The 25,264-nt window shown below is 43.7% G+C and overlaps 2 protein-coding genes across 4 annotated transcripts in view; both read right to left on the reverse strand.

Moving 5' to 3' along the window:
* Positions 1–25,264, reverse strand: part of grid1b (glutamate receptor, ionotropic, delta 1b) — a 668,767-nt gene that overhangs the window by 358,023 nt on the left and 285,480 nt on the right. The window contains exon 1 of one of the 3 annotated variants that reach the window (XM_085170472.1): positions 22,242–23,311. The exons of the other annotated variants lie outside the window; for them this stretch is intronic. The gene's annotated coding sequence lies outside the window, so the exon portion shown is untranslated. Of the gene's footprint in view, positions 1–22,241; positions 23,312–25,264 lie in introns of those variants that run through there. 3 annotated transcript variants of the gene reach the window in all.
* Positions 1,826–22,761, reverse strand: LOC146512088 (uncharacterized). Its single transcript, XM_085170977.1, has 4 exons — positions 22,755–22,761; positions 22,590–22,687; positions 7,494–20,014; positions 1,826–7,222 (listed from the first exon to the last, which is right to left on the reverse strand). Exons 1-3 carry the CDS (start codon positions 22,759–22,761, stop codon positions 19,079–19,081), a joined length of 1,041 nt encoding a protein of 346 aa, XP_085027103.1. The 3' UTR covers positions 1,826–7,222; positions 7,494–19,078.

Consider the following 25,264-nt stretch of genomic DNA (forward strand, 5'->3'; position numbering starts at 1 on the left):
CGGCCTCTGCGACACCTCTGCAGAGTCCTCGGACAACCAGTAGATTAAAACCAACACTGTTTTTGTGTTGTGCTAATCGCCACAACACAACGCCATATTAGCACAGAAGACTTTATTACACATGCCCACAAGTTCATCTCAATCCACAGCGCCGTGCTTTATGTAGATGAAACACAGTCTGGTGATCAGGGGAGAGATTTTCTCCGAGTTCCTCAGTGGACATCTGTGGTAGAGCCTCCTGATTGGCAGACTGAGTCGTGGGTCAGAAAAGGACCCAGTGGTTACGATCCAGTTATCGGGGTACCGCAGTCCTCAGTCTCCCTGGGATGGTCTGCACCCAGAGGACCAATGCTGATGTCATTCTGGTAGCAGAACAGTGGACCGACCGGATATTGAAGGTTGGATGGGAACCAGTCTGAATGATTTTTGTTGACTTCAAGAAGGGTGAACAACTATGTGCTTTACTGCTTGGGAATACACAGTATGCATCGTTATGGCCCTTGAAAAGGGAAAATACCCCGAGGGTGCACATTCCTACCAGCCTGGACCTTTAAGGACAGACATTTGACTGTCCTCTTGGTTCTGAGAGCGTGCACAGCTTGGATGGTATAGCTGTAGCTTCCCACGCTGCTGCCTGACCTTCCACAGAAAGACGTCTCCCAGCTTGGCTGTTTGTCAACTCATCCTGGTGAAAGAAGGCTTTATTATCCTGCGCTCGTGCTTGGAAACTGAGCTCCCAGGAGTGGCATCCAGATGAGTGAAAGTTTGGAACGGACGAAAGTTTGCAGACCTCGAGTTGCCTGAAGTCTCTCAGATAAAACAGCAGCGCCTGGAGCTCAGGCAGAAAGAGAGTTATAAGGACGGGCGCTGCCAGCCTGTCAGCTATGTGACAATAATATCCCCACTTCACACATTTGTGATGGGTGCACTGATGCACAAATGTACTGTTACTGCAGTGTGTGTGTGTGTGCGCGAGTGTGTATATACAACACAAAAGTAGATCCAACCAAAATACACTCAACCTTGGATATCCTTTCCATCTCTCTACATCAAACCCCTGAAGGATATAAATAGTGTGTGTGTGTGTGTGTGTGTGTGTGATGATGTAAGGCAGTGTTGTGGGTCATGCTGTCAGCCATCCAGAGGACATTGAGTGACAGCTCTTGTACTTGGATGATGACTTTAGTATCTTGGGAACTTCTGTGTGATCCTGATTTCTAAAATTTATTATTATTTTTTAAATTTATTTATTTTTTATCAATTTATTTTATTTTTTGTGAGGGGGGGGGGGGGGCTGGTTCCTTTCAAAATAAAGGTATCTGCCTTTTGTAAGAAATACCATGATATTAAATGTTGTTTTAGAAAATGTTTCCCGGTGAATGTGGACAGAGGTAGAGATCACTCCCTCCAAAATAAGTAACTCAGGATCTGTGCATTATACCTGCAATCACATGACTGCATAACAAATGTTCAAGTTTTAGATATTCATTTCTTTATGACAGCATATTAGGGACATTTAAGGTGAAGTAAAAGGAGCACTGCAGGTGTCCATGCAGGTAGTTTCTGTTCTGTTTTCAGGGGAAAGATCAAACGTGTGCACGAACACTTCTGATTGGATCAGTTTCAAACTCGTCCCGCCTTTCGATACAGCTTCATTAGTTCTGATTGGATCTCCTCTGTAGAGAGTATTTTCAATTATTTTATTTTTTTATTTTTTTATTTTTTATTTAATTTAATTTAATTTAATTTAATTAATTATTTTTTTTATTTTTATATTTATATTTATTTTTTAATTAAATTAAATTTTTTTTCTTTTGGGGGGGTATTTATGCTTTTTATTACTCACTGTCTTGTTTTACTCTGAGAAAAAAGGTAACTGACAAAAACTATGACAAAACACATCGTTCTGCTTCTCAGAAATGTCATTTCCCCAACGATGCAGGGATAAAATCACAGATGCATCCTTTTTGCATCCAAAGTACGATTAATGAAGTCACAAAGTGCTCATGTAATGAGCAGGCAGACTGAAAAAAGACAACAAATGAAAAGAAAGCTTTTTTCTTGGAAATTTGTTATATTTTTTTTTACTCGAATTGATAATTTTAACCTTTAAAATCACGCTACTAGACCTTTCCCACCACTTTCAGATTTATCACCCCAAAGTTTTCTTCTCCAAATATAAATCCTGATTATTTGCAAAAATAAAAAACTTTATGAAGTCAAAACTGAAAAAAACAACAACCCACCACCTGAATGATTTGAATCCAGACTGGGAGTTTTATTTTGAAGTCTCATGGTGGCAGCAGGGCTGTGGTGGGCGACGTTTTCTTTCTTTTCTCAGGAAAGCGAAGCAGAAAGACAAGTAAATTACATACAGTCAGTATAGCCGAAAATATAAAGCAGAAAAGTGCCACCAACATTAACTGTGGAGAAGCACTGCAGCAATGAGCACTTAGCAACAGAAGTGCCACTAAGACTCTCCAGAAGTGAAGATCTTCACAGTCACTTCTTTAACAGTCTATTTTTGCTCCTCAGAGGCACGGCAACCTGAAACTTAACTTTTATTTTTCCATTTCAACCATTTAGTGACTTGGAAGGAGTGCAGCGGTATGGTATGCTCCAGTTCCTTGGAGAACATTTCAAGAGAAGTGCTGCCGTGTCCCAGGGAAGATCATGTACAGAGAGAGTCGGTGGGAAGAGAAATAAAACATGAGATGTATGAGAGGTCGAGGGAATTTTTAAGTGCTGAGAGCAAATTGAAGTGGGAGGATTCGGCGATTTAAGGTACAGCACAACTTTTTGTAGAGTTTTTAGCTTGTGATAAAAGTTCTGGTGACTAACTACTTTTCCGCCTGGAGCCCCAGTTTGGGGTTTAACTTTCAGCTGGAAGTTTATTAAGTTACGTGCGCAGATCAAATCAGGGACAAAATGTGCACCAGAGTATCTCCTTTAAAGGTTTCACATCAAAACTTTATAATCTAGTCAGTTTCTGGAGACAAACTGCAGTACTGAGAGGAAATATAGCATTTAATATCTGCAGCTGTGATTAGAAGTGATATATGTTGTATGCTGCTGGCTCCACCTCACAGGAGGCAACATGAACACAAACACCTCCTCACGTAAAAAGAATTAATCCTAAAATCTTGAACATTTATGATGAGAATAAGTTTATATTAGATGCCAAAAAGCACTGCAAGCAGAATGAATACTGCAAGACAAACTCCAGAATAACAATCAACCAACTGCTGATTTCCACCAAGTCTACTAACAAAATCAGCAAATTCTGAATTCGGTTCAGTCAGTTTGATGCCATGGTTGTTTGCAGGGAAATAGCAAATTGCTCCTGCGTTGGTGTAAAGTCACTACATCAAGTGATAAAGGTTAATCTCTGCATTTTGTTCAGACATTACAGTAAAAAGGAGCATGGCGTGGAAGAAGGCCAGAGTGTTTGATTTACCGGCCAATCTTTACTGGCGTTCATGAGCTCTGAGCAGGACCAATAGGCTCAGGGTTACCCAATGCTCCTCCATAGGCTGTATGTGCTCAGGCTTATAAAGGAGGTAAAAAAGCACAGCTTCAAGTCAAAGGGTCCAGCTTGATACGGGTGTCTACCTCTGTGGGTTTTGTGGGTTGACCCAATTAAAGCACACAGGAAGCCCCAGAACTCACTGCAGGGATTAAACGTTCCACACAGCTCAGTGTTTTCTAGGAGGCGATGGACAAAGTGTTTCTGGGTAAAAAGACATATGGATACCCAGCTAAGCTTGCTGCCCCTGAATGGATGGATGGATGGATGGATAGACGGACTCATGGATGGATGGATGAATGCATGGATGGATGGATGGATGGATGGATGGATGGATAGACGGACTCATGGATGGATGGATGGATGGATAGACGGACTCATGGATGGATGGATGAATGCATGGATGGATGGATGGATGGATGGATAGACGGACTCATGGATGGATGGATGGATAGACGGACTCATGGATGGATGGATGAATGCATGGATGGATGGATGGATGGATAGACGGACTCATGGGTGGATGGATGGATGAATAGATGGACTCATGGATGGATGGATGGATGAATGGATGGATGGATAGACGGACTCATGGATAGACGGACTCATGGATGGATGGATGGATAGACGGACTTATGGATGGATGGATGAATGGATGGATGGATGGATGGATGGATGAATGGATGGATGGATGGATGGATGGATAGACGGACTCATGGATGGATGGACGGATAGACGGACTCATGGATGGATGAATGGATGGATGGATAGACGGACTCATGGGTGGATGGATGGATGAATAGACGGACTCATGGATGGATGGATAGATGGATGGATAGACAGACGTACTCATGGATGGATGGATGAATGGATGGATGGATAGACGGACTCATGGATGGATGGATGGATGAATGGATGGATGGATGGATGGATGGACGTACTCATGGATGGATGGATGGATGAATGGATGGATGGATAGATGGACTCATGGATGGATGGACGGATAGACGGACTCATGGATGGATGGATGAATGGATGGATGGATAGATAGACGTACTCATGGATGGATGGATGGATGAATGGATGGATGGATAGACGGACTCATGGGTGGATGGATGGATGGATGGATGGATGGATAGACGGACTCATGGGTGGATGGATGGATGAATAGACGGACTCATGGATGGATGGATAGATGGATGGATAGACAGACGTACTCATGGATGGATGGATGAATGGATGGATGGATAGACGGACTCATGGATGGATGGATGGATGAATGGATGGATGGATGGATGGATGGACGTACTCATGGATGGATGGATGGATGAATGGATGGATGGATAGATGGACTCATGGATGGATGGACGGATAGACGGACTCATGGATGGATGGATGAATGGATGGATGGATAGATAGACGTACTCATGGATGGATGGATGGATGAATGGATGGATGGATAGACGGACTCATGGGTGGAGGGATGGATGAATAGACGGACTCATGGATGGATGGATGGATGAATGGATGGATGGATAGACGGACTCATGGATAGACAGACTTATGGATGGATGGATAGATGGATGGATAGATAGACGTACTCATGGATGGATGGATGAATGGATGGATGGATGGATGGATGGATGGATAGATGGACTCATGGATGGATGGATGGATGAGTGGATGGATGGATAGACGGACTCATGGATGGATGGATGAATGGATGGATGGATGGATAGACGGACTCATGGATGGATGGATGAATGCATGGATGGATGGATGGATGGATGGATGGATAGATGGACTCATGGATGGATGGATGGATGAGTGGATGGATGGATAGACGGACTCATGGATGGATGGATGAATGGATGGATGGATGGATAGACGGACTCATGGATCGATGGAGGAATGGATGGATGGATGGATGGGCTTAAAGTTTGAGTGGACTAAGACTAGAAAAGCTCTATCGATGTGCAGTTCCACGCCGTTAGCTGAACGAACACGCTGGTTCATCATGATGCAACACTGGCCTGGAACAGCTTAAGAAAAATGAACATTTTGTATGATTTCGACAAGATATTTGTAGGAATATGAAGGTGAAATTGAAATCATTCATTCAACTGAGCAGGCTTAAAATTTGTGTAAGAGCTCGGCACATTTCACTAGTATGGAAATTATTCATAAACATATTTTAAACTGGATGAAATAAAGGATTTTGGAGATGTCTCAAAATAAAAGGTTAAAGTGAAGTGAAAATAAATGTAGGCCTTGTTTAATAAAGAAAAGTTATTCATGAGTGTTTGTTTCATACAAAGAGTGAAAGAAAGAGCTCGACCTGCATTAAATGGTCCAAAACCAATGAAACGCTGAACATATTCAAAAAGTTATTAATAAATCAACAACATGAAACTACTTCCTGATTTCGTAGAACTCCAGGACGATGTGACACGCAGCCTTACGTGTTCTTTTAACAGACAGATAATAACTGACTGTGATGTCAGCTGGTGGAAACAAGACAAATAGAGCAGAGAGACCTGTCACAACAGCTTACTGTCACTGCAGAGCGCCTGTGTGTGTGTGTGTGAGCTGACTGTGCGAAACACGTCAGACTAATATGATTTTGGCAAAGAAAGCCCATTATACCACTACGTGCCCCCTCGTCCTCGTGGAGAGGATAAGATTACATTTGTGTAAAATTACTCCACCTCCTAATAGTATCAATGGATGGTATTTGTCTTTGTGGAGTAAATGGATTTTGGTTTTCCAATTAGAGACTGTTAATAAAACTCCACAGCTGAACGGTTACGTGCAAATAAGCTGTTTGAGGCGTCGTCTCCATTCACAGACAGGCGACAAATGAAAGGAAGAGAACGTTTTCCTGATGTAACGTTCCCCTGAGGGGTCTAGGCGGTGAGGGGGAAGTAACAAAAAGTGTCCGGGTCAGAAAAAGGAGACAAGAAGGCATAAGGGTTAAATTAAAGAGTTTTATTAAAGTTTCTATTAAAACTAACTAAAAGAGACGGACAAGCCGCTATCACCGTTTAAAGAAACAAACAAAACTCAAATGTTAGTCAATAAAGTACAAAGTAAGTCAAAAAGAGAGCAGCTCCCTAGCTGCAAACACCGCAAAACACTCAGCTCACTAGCTGTAACCACACTAATGGCACTCTGGCCCAGAGCTCACCTTTCCCTGGGCTTAAATCTCCTTGATTACTGACGAGAGTCAGCTGCACAAAAGGGAAAGGTGGCACCTCAGGCAGAAGAGGTGGTGGGACACGCCCACACAGGCACCTTCAGGAGGAGGCCCTGCTAGGGCCGTAACACTGAACAAACTGCCGACTCGCCACGCGGCTTCATAAGGCCGTTTAAAGGCCGTATCGTCAGATTCACGTCACTGACATCCTGGAAGAGCACACCTTCATCCTGTATTTCATCACAGGACAACGGTGAGTTCTCTGATCTGCAATAACGTTACCTCAAAGGGAAGAGGACGGCTGACACGAGATCAGTAATAATATGATGCTACCTACAGAACATTTGGAAAAATTGCCAGCGGTCGATTTATAACTAATTAATAATGAAAAGAGTAAACAGAACCGTCTCAGTCTAAGTGTCGAATGTAGTTCTGTGTGACAGCATGGTCTCACAGCAGTCTGTGATATAATGACAACCTTTAATTCATTATTTGTGTTGCTAGATACAAAAACCATTTGTAGCGTTTGACCCGATAAATACACGCTGGGCAATTATTTTGACAGCACAACATTTTATTCAGAGACGTGGGTTTATTCGCAGCCACTCCCGCTCTCTGCAGCCGTCACGTCCGCTTCCCTCCGACTGTCACTGTCAACATAAGAAGACACACAATCAATGTCGGAACCCAGCACACCTGTCAACCCCGCCCCTGCGCCGCCCCGGGAGCTCACTGTGTCACCCCTCCTCTGCAGCTGGCCAGAGACCACACCCACGCCACACCATTTTTACCCTGAACGTGGTTTTCCACGTTTCCACGTCTTGGAATGCCGGAGCGGCCGTAGAGGAGTAAGCTGTGCTGATTTAAATTTCCAGAGACTAAAGTTTGAATCACACGTCAATTTTTCATGAATCATTTCTATGATTTTTAACTGTTATCAATTAGTCTGTGAAGGTTCTCAGTCATCCAGGTCATCGTAGTCAATGAGCTTGCAAAGAAAAGCGTCTGGACTTCTTTAAGTTGCTTGAAGACGTTTCACCTTCATCCGAGAAGCTTCTTCAGTTCTAAGGTCAAATGGTGGAGAGTCCCAGATATAAACCTGGTGGGAGTTTCCCCCCACAGAGGGACAAAAGGACCCCCTGATGATCCTCTAATCGCCTGAGCCAAGGTGTGAAACTGGGTGTGGGTCCCAATCAGCCAGAGTTTCGGGTGAGCTATCAATTGTGTTATCAATTACAAATATGTTTTAGGGTTAGTCATTCAGAACTACTTAGTTACAAAGGTTTTCTTCATTCACTGGTTGCCACGGCGACACCTCAGTTACAGATGATATTTTCTGTTCAATGACAAAAAGGAACAAAAGTAACAACCTGGGTTCTTTGGGAGCTTTGCCATCGTGTACGTCCAGTTAAGGAATCTTTTGATGTTCGACCCTTTCACATTAGGTTATAGCAACAGCGATATGGTTGGGTTATGGTACATCAACCAAACCAGGACCTTTACTTAAACCTAATGAACCAAAGTGAAAAGTGACCAAAAACAAAAAGGAATAAAAGCAAAGAAGCAAAGAAAACGTCCAAAGGGGGTGGACGTGGTTACCTGGCTCATACACCTGGACCTTACCTCAAAGACATACTGACCAGATGTACAATTACACAGCAGCCCTACAGTACAAAGTATTTATAATGAGCAGCCTTAAAAAGGCTGTTTGCCTTTAGTAAAATAAAAGGAACAGCATCTCTTCCTAAATTTGATCAAATGAAGCCCCGACAGGCCTTTGGTTGCCCCCAGAGACTGATCCCCTAAACTCAATGCGAGGCTCAGGTCACTTCAAAGATATGATGCAATGAGCACGACCTCGTCTGATAGAGAGACCTACTCTGTATACTAGTGTTCATAAAGCTTGACAGCTATGACACCCAACACAGAGCCGGAGTGAACAAGAAAGAGAAACTGCACAGAGATAAAGAAACTGTTTTTTTAGTATGTTATGAGTCAACAGTGAAGTAATGCCTGCCTGGGTAGACTGTATTTATGTATCTGTCACCTCGTATAACTGTATTTACTTTCAGGCCATGTATCTGAGTGTAAAGTGATAACACAACACTGTAATAAGAGGCTCTGTGTGCGAGGCAGGCAGCAGAGTGAGGCGACCGTCCCGTCGAGGGTTCATCTCGAGTGATTCGTGCTGTTCTTAATGCTTCCACCTCGCCGTCTCCTGTCACATATTCTGCCCGCTGACTCAAAAACACAGAGCTGCTCGCGGCTGTGAAATGCTGATATGAGATTAGAATGAGATATCTGAGGGAGAGTAAATATAGTCGGCATCTCAGAGGAATACGAACCTGGAGTGCAATTCGTTCAGGCAATCAGCCCAGAATCAGACGGAGGGGAAGGCTGGAGGAAAGATGTGGCGAAGGAGGGGGAGAGAGAACAAGAGCGCCACTCAGGGATTCGTCCAAATGAGATGAACAACACAGGCGCAAATTAAAAAATGCAAAGAAAAACAAAATCAGGGGATGCCCATCAAACCAAACTGACAGTGGGTCTCTCTAACCTGAATCGTAAGGCTGCTCTAATCGAACGCAGTGATGTGGGTTTGCTCATTATGACTCTGGAGGTAAGTTTGAAAGTAGCTCGCATATGAAGAGCAGATGTGGGTACACTTTGTTTTGACAGCTACATCTCATAGTCATCGTCCATTACGTAGTGGACTGGTGACCTGTCCGGGTGTCCAATGACAGCTGAGATAGACTCTAGCCCTTTGCAACCTTGAATTGAATTGGTGGTGAAGAAATCTCTGGGAAGTCCTGGCTATGCGTCGTCTCAGAGGGATCCGTTTGTTTTAGAAATGATTATTCAGTAAACCTTTAATGTGTCAGCATACAGGGATCTGCCAAGTGGATCACTGGAGCTAAGCCATCCGCCGATGTGGGATAACACTGAGATCCACCCATCTGCCGCGGCATGGCTGAGCTTGAGTTTTGGCCTGAAGCTTTGCTCCAATGGCTTCATACAGTGTGTTCAAAAAATCCTGGTTAGCAAGGACCTCCAACCGGAATATTCAGGGCTACAATCCACAGCAGTCTTCCTCCACCAGAGTGAAGTGCGTCCGGTGAGGAGCACTGACATTCGGCACAAATGTGCCCGATGAAGTTGTTGCGATTGCTTTGCAGCTACGATACGTCAGGCGGGGTTTTTGATTGTTCCTTCAGTTGTTGCTTTGATCCTCCAGATTCTACTTTCTGTGTTAACTCTGGGTCAGAAACAAAGGTTTGAAATGATTCATGCAAATGTGATGTTTCTCCGAAAGGGCTCAAACTGTCTGCACGGAGAGGTGCAGATTGCATCCATGGGAAATCCTGAGTCTTTCTCTGATTAGATCAACCTGCAGCTTATTGTACCCTGTGGGTATTTTCAGTGTACAAATCAGTTCAAGTATATCTTTAGCACAGACCCAAAGGACGATAGCTTTTTGTCAGGGCACCGGGAATAGACAATAGACAGTGAAACACAACTCCAAGAAAGGAGGAAAAACTATGGAGGTGTGTGATGATGAATAAAGAAGACAGGAGGAAGTGAGTGGAGGACAGAGCCGAAAGCAAGAGGGAGAAGAGCGGGAGAAGAAGAAAACCAAGATGGTAGGAAATGAAAAGAGAGTAAGACAGTGGTGTGCATATCACTTTACATTATCTGTGCTGTTCAACCTCCTTTTATGTCGCACACAGACCCACACAGACTCCTAACTTCCCACATTTCTCTTGCTCATGTTCACTGACTTAATCTTGGCTTTTGGCGTCGCCAGCACTTGTCATTTCCATAATTCTTGTGATAGTGCAGAGGGGAGGGGGGGATGTGAAATAGAAAGCAGGGGGGAGGTAATCTGGAAAGCGAGCGGCTGCTCATCTGTCAAGATTACCGCTCTGAAATCCTGTGAAATTCTTTTTTATCTCTCAAAGCAAAAGCAGACTTCCACCTTCTGCCGTGTAATTGGTAGAATAAGAGCATTAGGTTTCAAAGGATGGAGATGCGTGGTTAGGATCCAAGTCAGAGGTGAGCAGCCAAGTCACATGACTTGGACTCCAGGAAGAGTCGAGTCGAGGCTTTAAAACTCGACAAAATCGCATCGCATTCCCTTCACAGCAGTCGGCGTGCCCGAAAGTTATCCAAATCCATATCCTGCTTGTAATACATGCAAATTGTCTCCAGCTACTTTGATTCACATGCTTTGAACCAGATCATTTGGCAGACAATCTCACTGTGAATCTGAATAGCTCTGAATATTTATAACGCTGCCGCCTTTATAGGTCTGCTGCTGCATTCTTTGTCTCTGCAAAGCTCGTGTTGCATCCAAAAGCGCTGTTAGCATTCAGTGCCTTTAAAAAGCTGGGAACATATCTTAACCCATGCTCAGCACACACAGTTACGCGCCCTGCTACATACACCACATTGCTTTAAAACATTAGCCTTTATGCTACATGCTGCACTGTGCAATCAGCTGTCGCTGCGCAGCCTCATCAAACGGAAATACTCAAACGTCTTGCACATTATTTGAAAAATGCTGCCTTGAATCCTCTAAACAGCCAAAACAGTGCTTTAAAAATCATCTGAATCTTGCTAGCTTGTCACAGCGTAGCAACAACAGAAACGCTGAGTGAAAATTAGTGTCTGGAACATCTGGACTGTGCAGACGGACACAGAAGTGTAACATGCTGCAGAAGTAGGACTGAGATGGAAAATACATCCCAATAAAAGGACGTGAGAGGCTGACCACAGCTGCTACCACGCGGCGTTTTCTCTGTTTCAGTCTCCATATGGCTGTAAAATACACAAACTCTATATTCTATTTACTGTATTTCTTTAAAAACAAACAAAACCATGATAATTAGCGTTGCTCTAAAACTTTCTCATGTTTGGCTCTCGGGTCAAATCTAACTCGCTCCCAGCTCTGCACATGGACGTCTCTCATTGGTTGATCAGCTGGCGATGCTTTGACCACGAGCTTCTCCTAAATCCCACCATGTCATTTTTCTCCCTGAAGCAAATAAACACCAAGCGGCAAAAATGGAAAACGCCCACACAGGATGCACACAGCCGTCTCCGGGAAAATACTGGAAACAAGTGTGCTCGCTGTCAGCATCCCGCACTCCCATGGACCCGAGGACACCACATCACTGTGTCAGCTGCTTTGACAAAACAAGGGGGAAACTTTTTTGAGGCCTTAATCCTTCTTCCTGGGAGAGGTTTCCAGTATTTCCTGCCTGCGCTCTCATCTGTCCGTCTGTCTCTGGACTGGCTGTGTTCAGCATGTGGGTGAGAGAAACAGCATGTTCAGCCAGACAGAAGCATGAATAGACCATGCACACACATACCAAAATAAACCAACCACATACCCACATTTATCTGAAGGCCGCGGGCTTAACAGTCCATATGTTAAAGCCCAGACATGTTTCTTCTTCAGTTTACACAATGCAGAAGAACGTTAGCTTGTAGCATCCAGCTACGTCCAGCAGATTTAGTCCAGAGGTTTGACTTATTTATTTATTTGTGTATTTTTTGCACATCGTTGGAGAAAATGTTCACAATGATAGATTTTCTTAGAACATTTGATCTGTTTTATATGTTCTACTGTAAAATGTGGGTTTATAACATTTGCACATCATTACATCCTCTTTTTATTTAAATCTTTGATTTTTCAAATTTTGCAGAACTGGGGCTTTAATTGGCCAATCATAGTTGACTGAGCAAGAGGCCTGTTGTGAGGATGTGGCTGTGACAGCGTGTCCATTAGTCTTTTGGGTAACGATCAATTTACAACAATCAAAAGTATTTAAAAGTAGAATGAGAGGCAGAGCCTTCAGTTTTCAGGTCCCTCTTCTGTGGAACCAGCTTCCAGTTTGGATTCAGGAGACAGACACTATCTCTACTTTTAAGATTAGGCTTAAAACTTTCCTTTTTGCTAAAGCATATAGTTAGGGCTGGACCAGGTGACCCTGAATCCTCCCTTAGTTATGCTGCAATAGATGTAGGCTGCCGGGGGATTCCCATGATGCATTGAGTTTTTCCTTTCCAGTCACCTTTCTCACTCACTATGTATTAACAGACCTCTCTGCATTGAATCATATCTGTTATTAACCTCTGTCTCTCTTCCACAGCATGTCTTTATCCTGTCTTCCTTCTCTCACCCCAACCAATCACAGCAGATGGCCCCGCCCCTCCCTGAGCCTGGTTCTGCTGGAGGTTTCTTCCTGTTAAAAGGGAGTTTTTCCTTCCCACTGTCGCCAAAGTGCTGCTCATAGGGGGTCATATGATTGTTGGGTTTTTCTCTGTATCTATGAAGCGCCTTGAGGCGACTTTTGTTGTGATTTGGCGCTTTATAAATAAAATTGAATTGAATTGAATTTTAACAATATTGGTCCACACCTCTTTATCTTTGAATTCAGGAGTCTTCAGCCAACACAGCAGGTGTGTAAAATGCAGCACCTAGTCATGAAGCTGTGAAAGGATGTGTAGCTCTAAAGACCTCACTGGACTTGAGCCTCGTACCGTAACAGGATGTCCGCACTGGAACAAGTCATTGTGTAAAATTTCCAACATATTCGAACTTGTATTATTGTAAAGAGGAAGTGTTAGTCCGCAGTTACAGATGGAGCCACAGTCAGGTTACAGAGCACTGATCCCAGCCTCACATTAACATCAGCATAGTGACTGTGCACCGGGAGCTTCGTGCCCTCTGTTGGGTATCACATGGATGACTGCTTTAATGTTGCAGCCGGTCTACAGAGAAAGAAAACAGCAAACTAACTTGAAGTAACACATTTTGAGGACAGGTGCAAAGACACCTCGTGACGTAGGTTCAATCCCCCACCGTTGCTTCATGACTTGGCCTCTGAGGCGTCTGCAGTACCGACTCCGACGCCGTTTAATGAGCAGTGTACAGTCCTGTTTAATTATAGCAACATTAGCCCGAGCACATTAAGTTATTACGGAGGCACTTATAAATACAGCTTATTCCCATTCTGCCACGCTATTACATTATCGCCCAGTAATTAGATATCACTTACAACAATAGACTTCATCGTTTCTATCATAACATAATGCAATCGCAGATTATTACTTTCCACCCACACCCACTCTAAATCTAACCACATTAACACAGCTTTGTTATTCATTTTAACTAAATTAAAGGACTACGACCATCGAGGTGGATGTTGGAGTCAGTGTCAGCGCTCCACAGGCAGCAGGTGGAGCTCCACGGAGCCTCCTGAGACCAAACGAGAGGATGAGGAGGACGAGGAGACGTGAAGCACACACACACAAAATTAACTGGCAGCTTCAAATGCTTCCTACATACAGAAATCCTCTGTATCCCGCTGTGGCTTTCCCTCCACGACGCTGCTGAACACAGAGCTGACACTAATCCTTTTCAATTAAAATACCTTCACTGTTAAAGGGAAAACATCTCGCATCGGCACATTAACTCTGTAAACAAACCGCTTCTTTCAGTCCGTGCAGCCGGCCGCTGTGACGTCAGGCGTCTAAACGGCTAAACTAGGCCTGAGCTTCACATCAAAGTGTGTTTCAACAATCTACAGTCTGTTCCTAAACCTACACAGAGCTGCTGCTTGTACTAAATAGCAGTCATTCACAAAGAAGCTGCGTCTATTCTTGGTATTATACTGAGAAGCAGCCAAGAAGTTGAGCTCTTTGTTATTTTGCAGACAACAGCACAGGGAGGAGGTTAGGGCGGACGCACGTGGACTTCTAACGTCTTTCGGTCAGCACTCTTTAGTCCTCACCATGGAAACAGCAGCAAAACTGAGGTCATTTCATCTCCATCACACGTTTACATCCATTCAATCAAGTGAAACTCTGCAGTTCGTTTCAGTCGTCTCTGACGCCGAACCAGCCGTCATGACCTCAGCGCTCCCCTCCTGCCATCTCCTGTCCTTCCATCCTTCCCCAGGCCACAGCTCCTCTCCCCTCATCCATCAGTCCATCTCCTCTCCCCCCTGCAGCTGTCCCATCTCCTTTTCTCATCTCTTTCGTCAGCTCGTCAATCACATTTCCTCCTCTGGCCACTTGTCCTTCTATCTCTTCCCCTTTCCTCCTTTCTGCCACCATCTCTTTGGCACCCTCCTCTGTCAGTGCGCCCCAGGGTGTCTGCAACGTAGCTGCCATCACCAGTGGGTGGATGTGTGTGTGGATGGGTGGATGACTGGATGTGTGAAGCGCTTTGGGGTCCTTAGGGACTAGAAAAGCGATATATAAATGCAGGCCATTTACCTTTTACCATCCATCAATACTCTCTATGTGGGCTGGCGCTGAGGCTTCATTATGTGCCCCCCCTCCACGCTCTCATATTTATTTCATCGCCAGCGGGCTTGAGAGGACGTGAGCCCCGCTGGCAAATGAAAGGGTGAATTTCCACATGCATTATTCTCACGTCGAGTCGCCGTGGGGCTCGTCACAGCCCGAGACGCCCCGCGGCGCTCTACGGCACGGGCTGAGAGCGCTCCTGTAAATGCACAGAGCATGCACGTGGGGGGATTCGAACAGAAAGACACAAAGATCAAAACATGCATTATCTGCCGCACAGGAATTCACAGTGAGGAGAAAACGTCGCCTGTTTGTGGCAAACAGAATAACGTGCGTGCGTGTGGAGAAGTGGAACAGCAGCCTGCACGGCGGGCTCGCAGTTCAGGAACGTTCAAAGGAGAAGGAATGTATAAACTTTACTTCGGCTGCGAGGGATTGTTCTCGTCTTCATCTCAGGTGAAATAAGTGGGTTAGAAATGTGCACATTGACATTTAGCTTGAGCTAAAATAAAGCAAAGCTATCCTAAGCAGCAGGTATCCTACTGGGAGCTGCTCACACTTGCTGGCAGCACGATGCTGCCATTAGTCACCCCAACGCTGGCTCCATGTGCATACTCTCAAACTTAGTCCTGATGATGCCACTGAGCAGACACAAGCGTCCTCTTTGCTTTACTAGCTGCTGAGAACAAACCGAGCTTGTTGTGCATCCGGCTGAACTACGAGTAGATCACAGAGAAGAGCCCAGAAAGTTCTGTCTGCTTTCATTTAACCCTTTAAGACCTGCCATAGAACCAAGTCCACCAGAGCTTATATTATATGTTTACATGCTGTGGAGCCATTTTTGAGCATTTCAAGTTGCTATACATCAATACAACCATTACAGCCTAAATTTTAATAATATGTCTGCATTAAGTGCATAGTAATTACATAAATTGCAAAAAAGTGCAATAAACTACAAAAAAATTGAAAATCGTTTTTGTTTTTTTAACATATATTTCTAGTTAGAGAAATTTAAGAGGCTTATCCCTCAAAACTGTAAATACAAAAAAGTTGCACAAAATAGTTTCCCACCACAGGAAATTTATTTTGAGTGTCTTCATAGTTGTATTTTTGAAATACACCAATTTTTATATACTGCAGGAAAAATGAAAATAAATATTATAATGCAAATTTGCAAAAAAGCAGCATATGCATCAAAATAAACTATTTCCAGCAGTGCAATATGAGTCCTAAGCATCCCAGAAACCACACAGAAAGTCATAAAGTCAAAGATAACTTTTAAAAACACCAGTATAGGCTCATGAGGCCCTGATGGTAAAAAACTACATTTCCGCGAAAATGACGTCACTTCCGGTTCCGGGCAGGTCATGGCGGACATGCGATAGTTCGCGCTGATGGACGTAGGAAGTGTTACAAACAGCTGATCGGATCAGCAAAGCGTGTTTCTGGAATATTATGTTTTTGTTGCTGCAAGTGCTTTTTATGCAGTTTTTGCAAAACTATATGTGGAAGGAAACTGTGACCGAGGACAAGCTGATGGCATAAGATGTAAGTACAACTCCTCCGGTTTCATATGCAAAAAACATTATTGCTCTAGCTTACGTGGTTGCAGAGCTACCGGGATTTAAAAGTAGTTACACAAAACAGAGCGTGCTGCTCTGACCGGCTTTAAAGGGTTAAACCTGTTTGTCTGCACAGCGTGAACGAGGTGTGAATCAAATCTAAACTGCAGGCAAACGTAGAAGTAGACTGAAGCACAATGACAGAAAAGGAAGAAGATGGATTTTTAAAAAAGTGTTATTGGTGTGAAACGGCTCCACGCTGCCGTTTGAAGACTTTTTTTTCTGTTGGCTGATATTGAGTCATGTTTGCTTTGGAGTGTGTGTTCAAAGACACACACACACACACACACACACACACACACTGTCGGGTATTCATATCTTGTGGGGACATGTCGTTGACACAATGCTTTCCTCACCAATAACCCAATTTTAACCCTGACACTAAAAACACATTTTGAGTCTAAAAAAAGGGGACCGGGATTCTGGTCCCCATAAAGATACGAATACAGGCTCTCTCACACACACACACACACACACACACACACACACACACACACACACACACACACACACACACACACACACACACACACTCTAAACCAGCCCAAAAGCGCCGGAGAGAAGCGTCTCCTCTCTCAGCAGAGCTGCTCATTTTACATCCTTTAATGGAACAAATAACAGGCCGTCACAGCGTTTTGTCGCAGGGATATCTGCATATAAAATTCCCTAACATCCGTGTAAAATGCCCGCGTCTGCTGCTTTTCTCTCCCAGATGATGGAACTTTTAAAGACCTCCTAAAAAGCCCCGGCGTCCCTAACGAGCCAGAACGAAAAGCGAGAAGAAAAGGCAAGGAGAGGAACAGGCCACGGGTGAGCGGCCCGAGTCCCCGTTAACCTTGTAAATGATTCAGTCGGCCGGCTGGAAGATTGAGGCGGCTCTGCTGTTTATCTAACAGATGATATTCAGAGTCAGAGGAGCTCTATGGATTTACAGAGCGCCCTTCAAGAAGCAGCGGCTGACCGAATATCGACGGACCTCGAGAGCCAATTAAGCGTTAGCACGTGAACCGTGAGGCGCAATAACGCCCCCGCTGGAGTAATTAAAGCGCCGAGATTAGAGACACCGACACTCACGGGTGGAAACTTTAAAACTAGCGTAGCTTTCATGTGACGCTCTCACGTTAGATAACACGCTCGTATCTGCGCCGATTCCTGGATCAATAGGTCTCCCTACTCCACTTTGCTCCAAGCAGCCGTCACCATGGCAACCGGCGACTGTCATCTCTGTAAATCTGTCGCACGCACGGCATCGTTTTCATCCCTCGTCAGTTTTAAACTTCCTGTTTTAAGAGATCGATGGGAAGCAGCTGGAAAAGGCTTTTTTCTCTAAAAGGCATCAAAGCGACACTAATGAGCGTTCACGAGCCCGGCCTCGACTCACCGTGAGCCTCTCTCAGTGCTAAGGACAGCTCATGATTGGCTGGAGCCCCTTCGGATTCCCATCGGATTTCCAGATTTTCCAGATTTCCTTTGGTTGGTTTGTTAGTTTGTTTTTGTGCTGGTGCAGGTCTGAGAATGAAAACGCTCTATGTTCACATCATACTGAAGGAGTGGCATCAGTACAACGACTCATTAGCTCTAACACTCCATCTTTGATCAACAATATGTAACTGATTACAAAAAGAAAGACAATAAGAGAAGAAATGAACTGAAAATGAAAAGCAAAGGCAGGATGTCGCCACAGAGATGAAACAGAATCCTTTTAGGTTTTCTCAGGACGAGATTTAATAAAGTTGCAGGCCCACTAAGCCCACCAGGACTTTCCTTGTCTTGGAGATTTAGAGGTCTGTAATGTCCTTATGCCTGTCCTCCACACTGACACGTGTTGGTTTGTGTCGTTTGTGCTTCACATAAACGATCCTCCGGGGAGGTTTTAGTCATTGCACCGAATGTGGAAGTCCAGATTCTAATTTTATGGATTTCGTGATAAATCCTGGTTTAAGTCTGTTTTATTAGGCATGAATTTAACTTTTAGGAATGTTCAGTCAGCTCGGATGCTCAAACTAAAGTTATCAGATTGTAAAACTGTTTTATTTATCATCTTACCTCCTCTAGTTATTGGTGTATTTTCTATTTGTGGTTCTGAATCTAATTATAATGGCAGAACAATCATTTATTGAAAAGCGCGGTTTATTTTGCTTTGCCTGTAACTTCGCTCTGTGGTGCATTCAAGGACATTCCAGCATCTGAGATTTAGATGCTGCAAAGCACAGCCAACAAGCTGCGCTCTACGTGGAGAAGCTGAAACAAACAAGTGCATTGTGAAAAATACATTTTTGGGAGCAAGTTCTCGCAATGAAAAGTTGCTGCAGAGTTTCCGAATTATTGAACGTGTCAGAGTTCTTGAATTCGTCGGCAGGCAGAGATGTCTGCACGATCCCTGTGAGCAGCTGCGGTTTGATAAATAATGATATCTCACTGTTGCCTGTGATGGAGGATGGATGACACGCTGGTTTGGAAGTCTGGAGTTTTGATTGCCAAACTTGGGCTGAGGTGAAAAACCAACAACCAAAAGGTTGCCAAATTAAAATGCCTGGCAGTACTACAGTATGTACTACAGTATGTACTACAGTATGCACTACAGTATGCACTACAGTATGTACTACAGTATGCACTACAGTATGCACTACAGTATGTACTACAGTATGTACTACAGTATGCACTACAGTATGTACTACAGTATGTACTACAGTATGCACTACAGTATGCACTACAGTATGTACTACAGTATGCACTACAGTATGTACTACAGTATGCACTACAGTATGTACTACAGTATGCACTACAGTATGTACTACAGTATGTACTACAGTATGCACTACAGTATGTACTACAGTATGCACTACAGTATGCACTACAGTATGCACTACAGTATGCACTACAGTATGTACTACAGTATGCACTACAGTATGTACTACAGTATGCACTACAGTATGCACTACAGTATGTACTACAGTATGCACTACAGTATGTACTACAGTATGTACTACAGTATGCACTACAGTATGTACTACAGTATGCACTACAGTATGCACTACAGTATGTACTACAGTATGCACTACAGTATGTACTACAGTATGCACTACAGTATGTACTACAGTATGTACTACAGTATGTACTACAGTATGTACTACAGTATGCACTACAGTATGTACTACAGTATGTACTACAGTATGCACTACAGTATGCACTACAGTATGCACTACAGTATGTACTACAGTATGCACTACAGTATGCACTACAGTATGCACTACAGTATGTACTACAGTATGCACTACAGTATGTACTACAGTATGTACTACAGTATGTACTACAGTATGGAGCAGGGAATGCAGTAACACAGGCAAAGCGCTACAGTAGACATGTTTCACCACACCACCAACAAATGGAACAAAGCTCAGACATTTCATTTGCATTCCTGCTTCTGCATGTTTGGCTGTGTGAAGGCCTCAGTGTTGCTCTACTAGCTGGCTTAGTTTCATTTTAATCTACTCGTCCTCTCCATAGAAGCATGTGTCAGTCAGAATGCCAAAAACAGCGAGAGGAGGCGAGAGGAGCAAAATTAGATGACACAAAAGACTGAAGTTTGTAGAGAAATATCACCACAGAGACGGTTTGGAGACAAAAACGTGCGAGATCAGCAATTTAAAACTGAAAGAGGAAAGAAAAAAAATGAAAGAACGAAGCAGAAAGAGCGCTGCTGTGCGTGCGTGTTTGTGTGTGTGTGTGTGTTTGCTTGCCAGGGTCCGATCTATTCACACGGTGCCAGTGAGCACCGCTTTGGTAAGAAAACCACAGCACAAAAATAAAAATGCTGAGAAATTTTCATACATTCTGCTTTTCCATCAACGTTCACGGTTTTTTGTAGAGCTGTGAAGTTCAATAAATCCTGTTTCTGTTGAAATGAATGAAGTCAGCTGAAGCTTGAGTGCAGATGTGTTTGTAAAGCCCACCATACAAAGTTCACCAGAGCTTTATATTCTTTCCTGCTGTGGAGCCATTTCTGGGAGCATTTCAAGTTGCAATACATCAATACAGCTGTTGTATCCCAAATATTAATATCTGTATGCATTACGTCCATAGTAACTACATAAAATGCAATAAAGTGCAATAAACTACAAAAAACACATATTTCTGGTTACAGAGATTTCGGAGGTTCATCTCTCTGAAAATGCAAAAAAGTTGCACAAACTAGTTTCCCACCACAGGAAATTTATTTTGAGTGTCTTCATAGTTTTATTTTTGAAATACACCAATTTTTATACACTGCAGGAAAAACGAAAATAAATATTATAATGCAAATTTGCAAAAAAGCAGCATATGCATCAAAATAAACTATTTCCAGCAGTGCAATATGAGTCCTAAGCATCCCAGAAACCACACAGAAAGTCATAAAGTCAAAGATAACTTTGCACAAAAAACATCAAAATAAACAATTTCCAACAGTGCAGTTTGAGTTGTGAGTTTCCCAGAAAGGCACAAACATGACTCTGTGTAGTAAACCTTTGAAAGGCCTTGTAGGGAAAAAAAAAAATCACTGACGCCACTTCCGGTTTTGGCGGGTAATGGCAGACGTGTGACAGTCTGACGTTTATTCCAGTGCTGTGAACTGATCGGATCAGCAAATGTTTCTGGATTGCAAAGATTTTGTTGTTGCTTTTTAAACAATTTTTGCAGAGACATGTATGGAAGGAAGCCACGACCAAGCTGAATGCATATTATGTAACTACAATTACTGCGCTAGCTTTCAATTTTACGGGGACTTTAAAATAGTTACGCAAATCGGAGCGTGTCCACTCAAATGGGCTTAAAAGGATATTCAGGTTTTAATTAAGTGACAGCTCTCTGTGCTGGGAAATGCAGTGTTCAAGTAAATGAGTACAAACTCCACCTTCAGGAACTACACGCTCAACAGAAACCAGTGAGGACCAGTAAGCAACCAGTCAATCAGCTGTTTCTCTCAAAATCAGCTGGCTCATTATGAAAAAACTGGATCTACACATGCAGTGAAACTAGACCGAAATCTATGAGACTGATTCCTGATTATTAGAAACCAGTCAGTCAGAGATGTTCACACACTGGTTCAGGATGCACCGAGTAAAGATCTGTTTGTTGGGAATAACCGAGGCATGAATCGACTGACTGGTTAGAATTAAATTCGTCAAACGTCAGCACGTCAGGATCTGCGTTTATCAGGATCCACAAACCCAGAAGAAACATCTTCATCAGAAATCCTGACATTCAGAACCAAAGGGCGCCGCAGAGACAACCCAGGATGTGTCTGAGCGACACCAACAACACTACAGAAAGGCCGGCCTTGTTGGAGCCCTCATCTCAGACTCTGTGGAGGGCGAGAGTGACTCGATGTACTGGTTCACAGTCCCTCCAATAATCATCACGAACTCACAAAAATGTACCAGCACAATATAATTTACCAGTAAAGCTCAGGAGCTTGAAATAATAAGACAGCACTGGTCAGCATATCGTGTAGGCAATGATTCAAACAGACAGAAGACCACCTTAACATGAAACACAGAAACAGCAGCTGCAGATAAAGAGCTGGATTTGCTCTGCTTACCTTTATTGTTTAAACCACAGGAGGAGGAAGAGGAGGAGGAATCAAAGCAGGTGGACGGAGCGGCACAGCAGGGCGGCACAGAAAGAGAGGAGATAGATTTTATTAGAATTAGTGTGACAATGGTGTTTGAATGAGCCGCTCGTTGTTCCAAACCAGGCTGAAAATAATCTCTTAATCGCTCCAAAATCTCTTATTCTCCTCTGCAGCTACCCGTCTGCACGCGGACCTGCTCGAACAGCAGCCGGTGCGGCGCCCGGCCCGGCCGTGTCGTGATTGGTTAGGAAAAGTTTTGGTTCCTGAAAACGTTTACTTCCTGTCCAAACGCTGAATGATTCAGTTTTTAGGTACAGGCGCAGGCAGGAGGTCGTTTCCGTAGCAAAAGCGCCCCGACTGTGCCAACGCGGTGTCATTTCCATCCCAGTGATAGCGGCCATCTGGGGCCCCGACTGGACGACAAACCGCACGCGCAAAAAGAACACAAACACACAACAGCGAAGGGCTTTTCACACAGACCTGCCATCTAATCGCTCGCTGGTTCCATCGGTTCAAAACAAAAAGCAGGTTGATGACTGACGCTTGGGGAAAAAAAAGAGTCCTTTTTAATGTGTTTGTTTCTTTCTGATCCATCCTCACCACAAACACGCAGCAGCAAAGGTCAGCGCCAGCGCTGCCAATATTCTCAGCTTGCAGCTGAGCAACACTGAACAAACTAAAGTACGAGTCTGTGTTTGGTCAAATACGTGAAGTGAAACAACCGTCTGAGGGGAACTCGGAGCAGGATGTTGAAGATCTTTGCCTGAGCAGACAACACAGGCTGCCTACTGTTCTTCAGGGTTTCCCCGATCGTTCTTTTATTAAATCATTTATACGCAGCACAACGTCAACCTATAAGCACCTTTAAATAACTATTTACTGCTGTTATTAACCTCTTAACATCCAACAAGCCACCAGTGACCAATCGAGGATTTGGGGAGAAATCTAAAGCAACCAAATGATAAATATGAAAAACATTAAATTTAAATTAATTTAATGGACTGGATCTTAAAACTGGCCTCATATATATATATATATATATATATATATATATATATATATATATATATATATATATATATATATATATATATATATATATATATAGCACTTGGTGACAGTGGGAAGGAAAAACTCCCTTTTAACAGGAAGAAAGCTCCAGCAGATCCAGGCTCAGGGAGGGGCGGGGCCATCTGCTGTGATTGGTTGGTTGTTACGCCAGTTCATCTGCTCATTATTGCAAATATCTGATCAGCCAATCACATGCCAGCAATTCAATGCAATCACATATATAGCAACACGTTCTCACTCCCAAACCGTAACATTTTACGCTAGGTGACAAATCGTCAACATATTACGTTTTCGGCTACCCACCACGTTCCTAAATGACGACCTCGGAAAAATGAGGAAATATGAGAACCGTATGGACTCAATCTACACATGTTCGCTCTTTTTCTTCAAATCGCTTAGAAACACGCTATTTAACATCATTAAAGTCCTGGTTACGATCAGGAAAAAGGTTATGGTTAGGGCTAGGGATAAGGTTAGGTTTAGGGCTGGAATACAGGGCTGGAACGTCTATTACCGCGGGAGCGTCATTGCACTGGATTTCGCCCATAACCCGCCGCGTACCATAAGAACGCCGAAGGTCTCCTTTTGCGTTCCTCAGGAACGCCGCGGGACGTGACAAAACGTCGGCATGTTACGCCTCGGGAGTGAGAACGGGCTGTATATAGACATGAATGAGGGAGAAATGTGATTTCAGTGACTTTGAACGTGTTTCACCACACAAACCATTCAGGTGAGATGATGCTGGTAGATCAGCATTTCAGGTACTGCTGATCTCCTGGGATTCACCAACACAAACCACCGAGCGACAGGTCAGAAACACCTCGACGTTGATGTCAGAGCAGAACAGCCAGACTGCTTCAAACTGACGGAAAGGCAACAGTAACTAAACCACTGGTTTACCACAGCACATCAGACGCCGAGGCAGCAGAAGACCACGCCGAGGCAGCAGAAGACCACGCCGAGGCAGCAGAAGACCACGCTGGGCTGCATCATGCACGTGCAGGATGTGATGTTATCAATGTCAATAAAACCTCTGAGGAACGTTCCCAGCACCGTGTTGACTCTGTGCCATAAAGAATTAAAGCTGAAGGCACAAGAGGTTCAACCAGGTGTCATTAGTTAAGTGTCCAGTGAGCATAGGTGAGAAACATTTATGCTAAACATCCAAAACTGTAAAGCTTTAGACGGCTTATTTATGAGACGACTTTATGAGAATATATTCACCTGCGATTTCTCGTTTAAATTAAGTGACACTGGATTTCCCCCTGGGGTGATGTGCTTGGTGGGGAGTGTCTCTTCCACTCTTGTACAACGATCCACTCGTCTTAACTCTGATCCATGAGTTTGAAAGCTGAAGCTTTGACGAGCTCTTTATCCTCTTTCAGCTCATCGTTTTGATCTTCTGCCACATTTACTCTATCTGCAGTGTTGATATAGTGTTGTTACAGTCTTTCACAATTTCCACAAAAGATCACCACATGACACTCATAAAGGTATAATAAAGAGCTTTAACTCATCCGAAGAACTCGAGGAATCCTCCCTCCTTTTAGAAATGCCATTTAACTGACACAGGGGACAGAAACTCATTTAGACGTTTAAAGGATTACAGGACCACACAATCCTGCTGGGAAGCCTGAAACCATTCATTAGTTCCTTCATGAGTGATGCACTAGGAATCCTCGGACGGTGAGTCGGTCCACTGAATGGCTAAGCAGGCTAACGGGGCAGTGGGGCCAGAGATGGGCGGAGGGCAAATGAGAGCGATGGTTGAGAAGCACTGCTTTCAAGAAGAGTGAACCTGGATGAAAATGCTGATAGTAGTACTACACACACACACACACACACACTAAAGCCCTGAGGCAGGTAGATAGCAGGAAGCTAGCATTAGCCAATCACCAGCTTCTATTCTCAGAGCTGTC

The sequence above is a fragment of the Neolamprologus multifasciatus genome, chromosome 8 (assembly GCF_963576455.1).
Source record: "Neolamprologus multifasciatus chromosome 8, fNeoMul1.2, whole genome shotgun sequence".
Lineage (NCBI taxonomy): Eukaryota > Metazoa > Chordata > Actinopteri > Cichliformes > Cichlidae > Neolamprologus > Neolamprologus multifasciatus.

Coding starts and splice junctions, on each gene's coding strand:
- LOC146512088 (XM_085170977.1), bottom strand. Junction 20,015..22,589: donor ACGACCTCCTGCCTGCGCCT/GTACCTAAAAAC, acceptor TGTCTACTGTAG/CGCTTTGCCTGTGTTACTGC.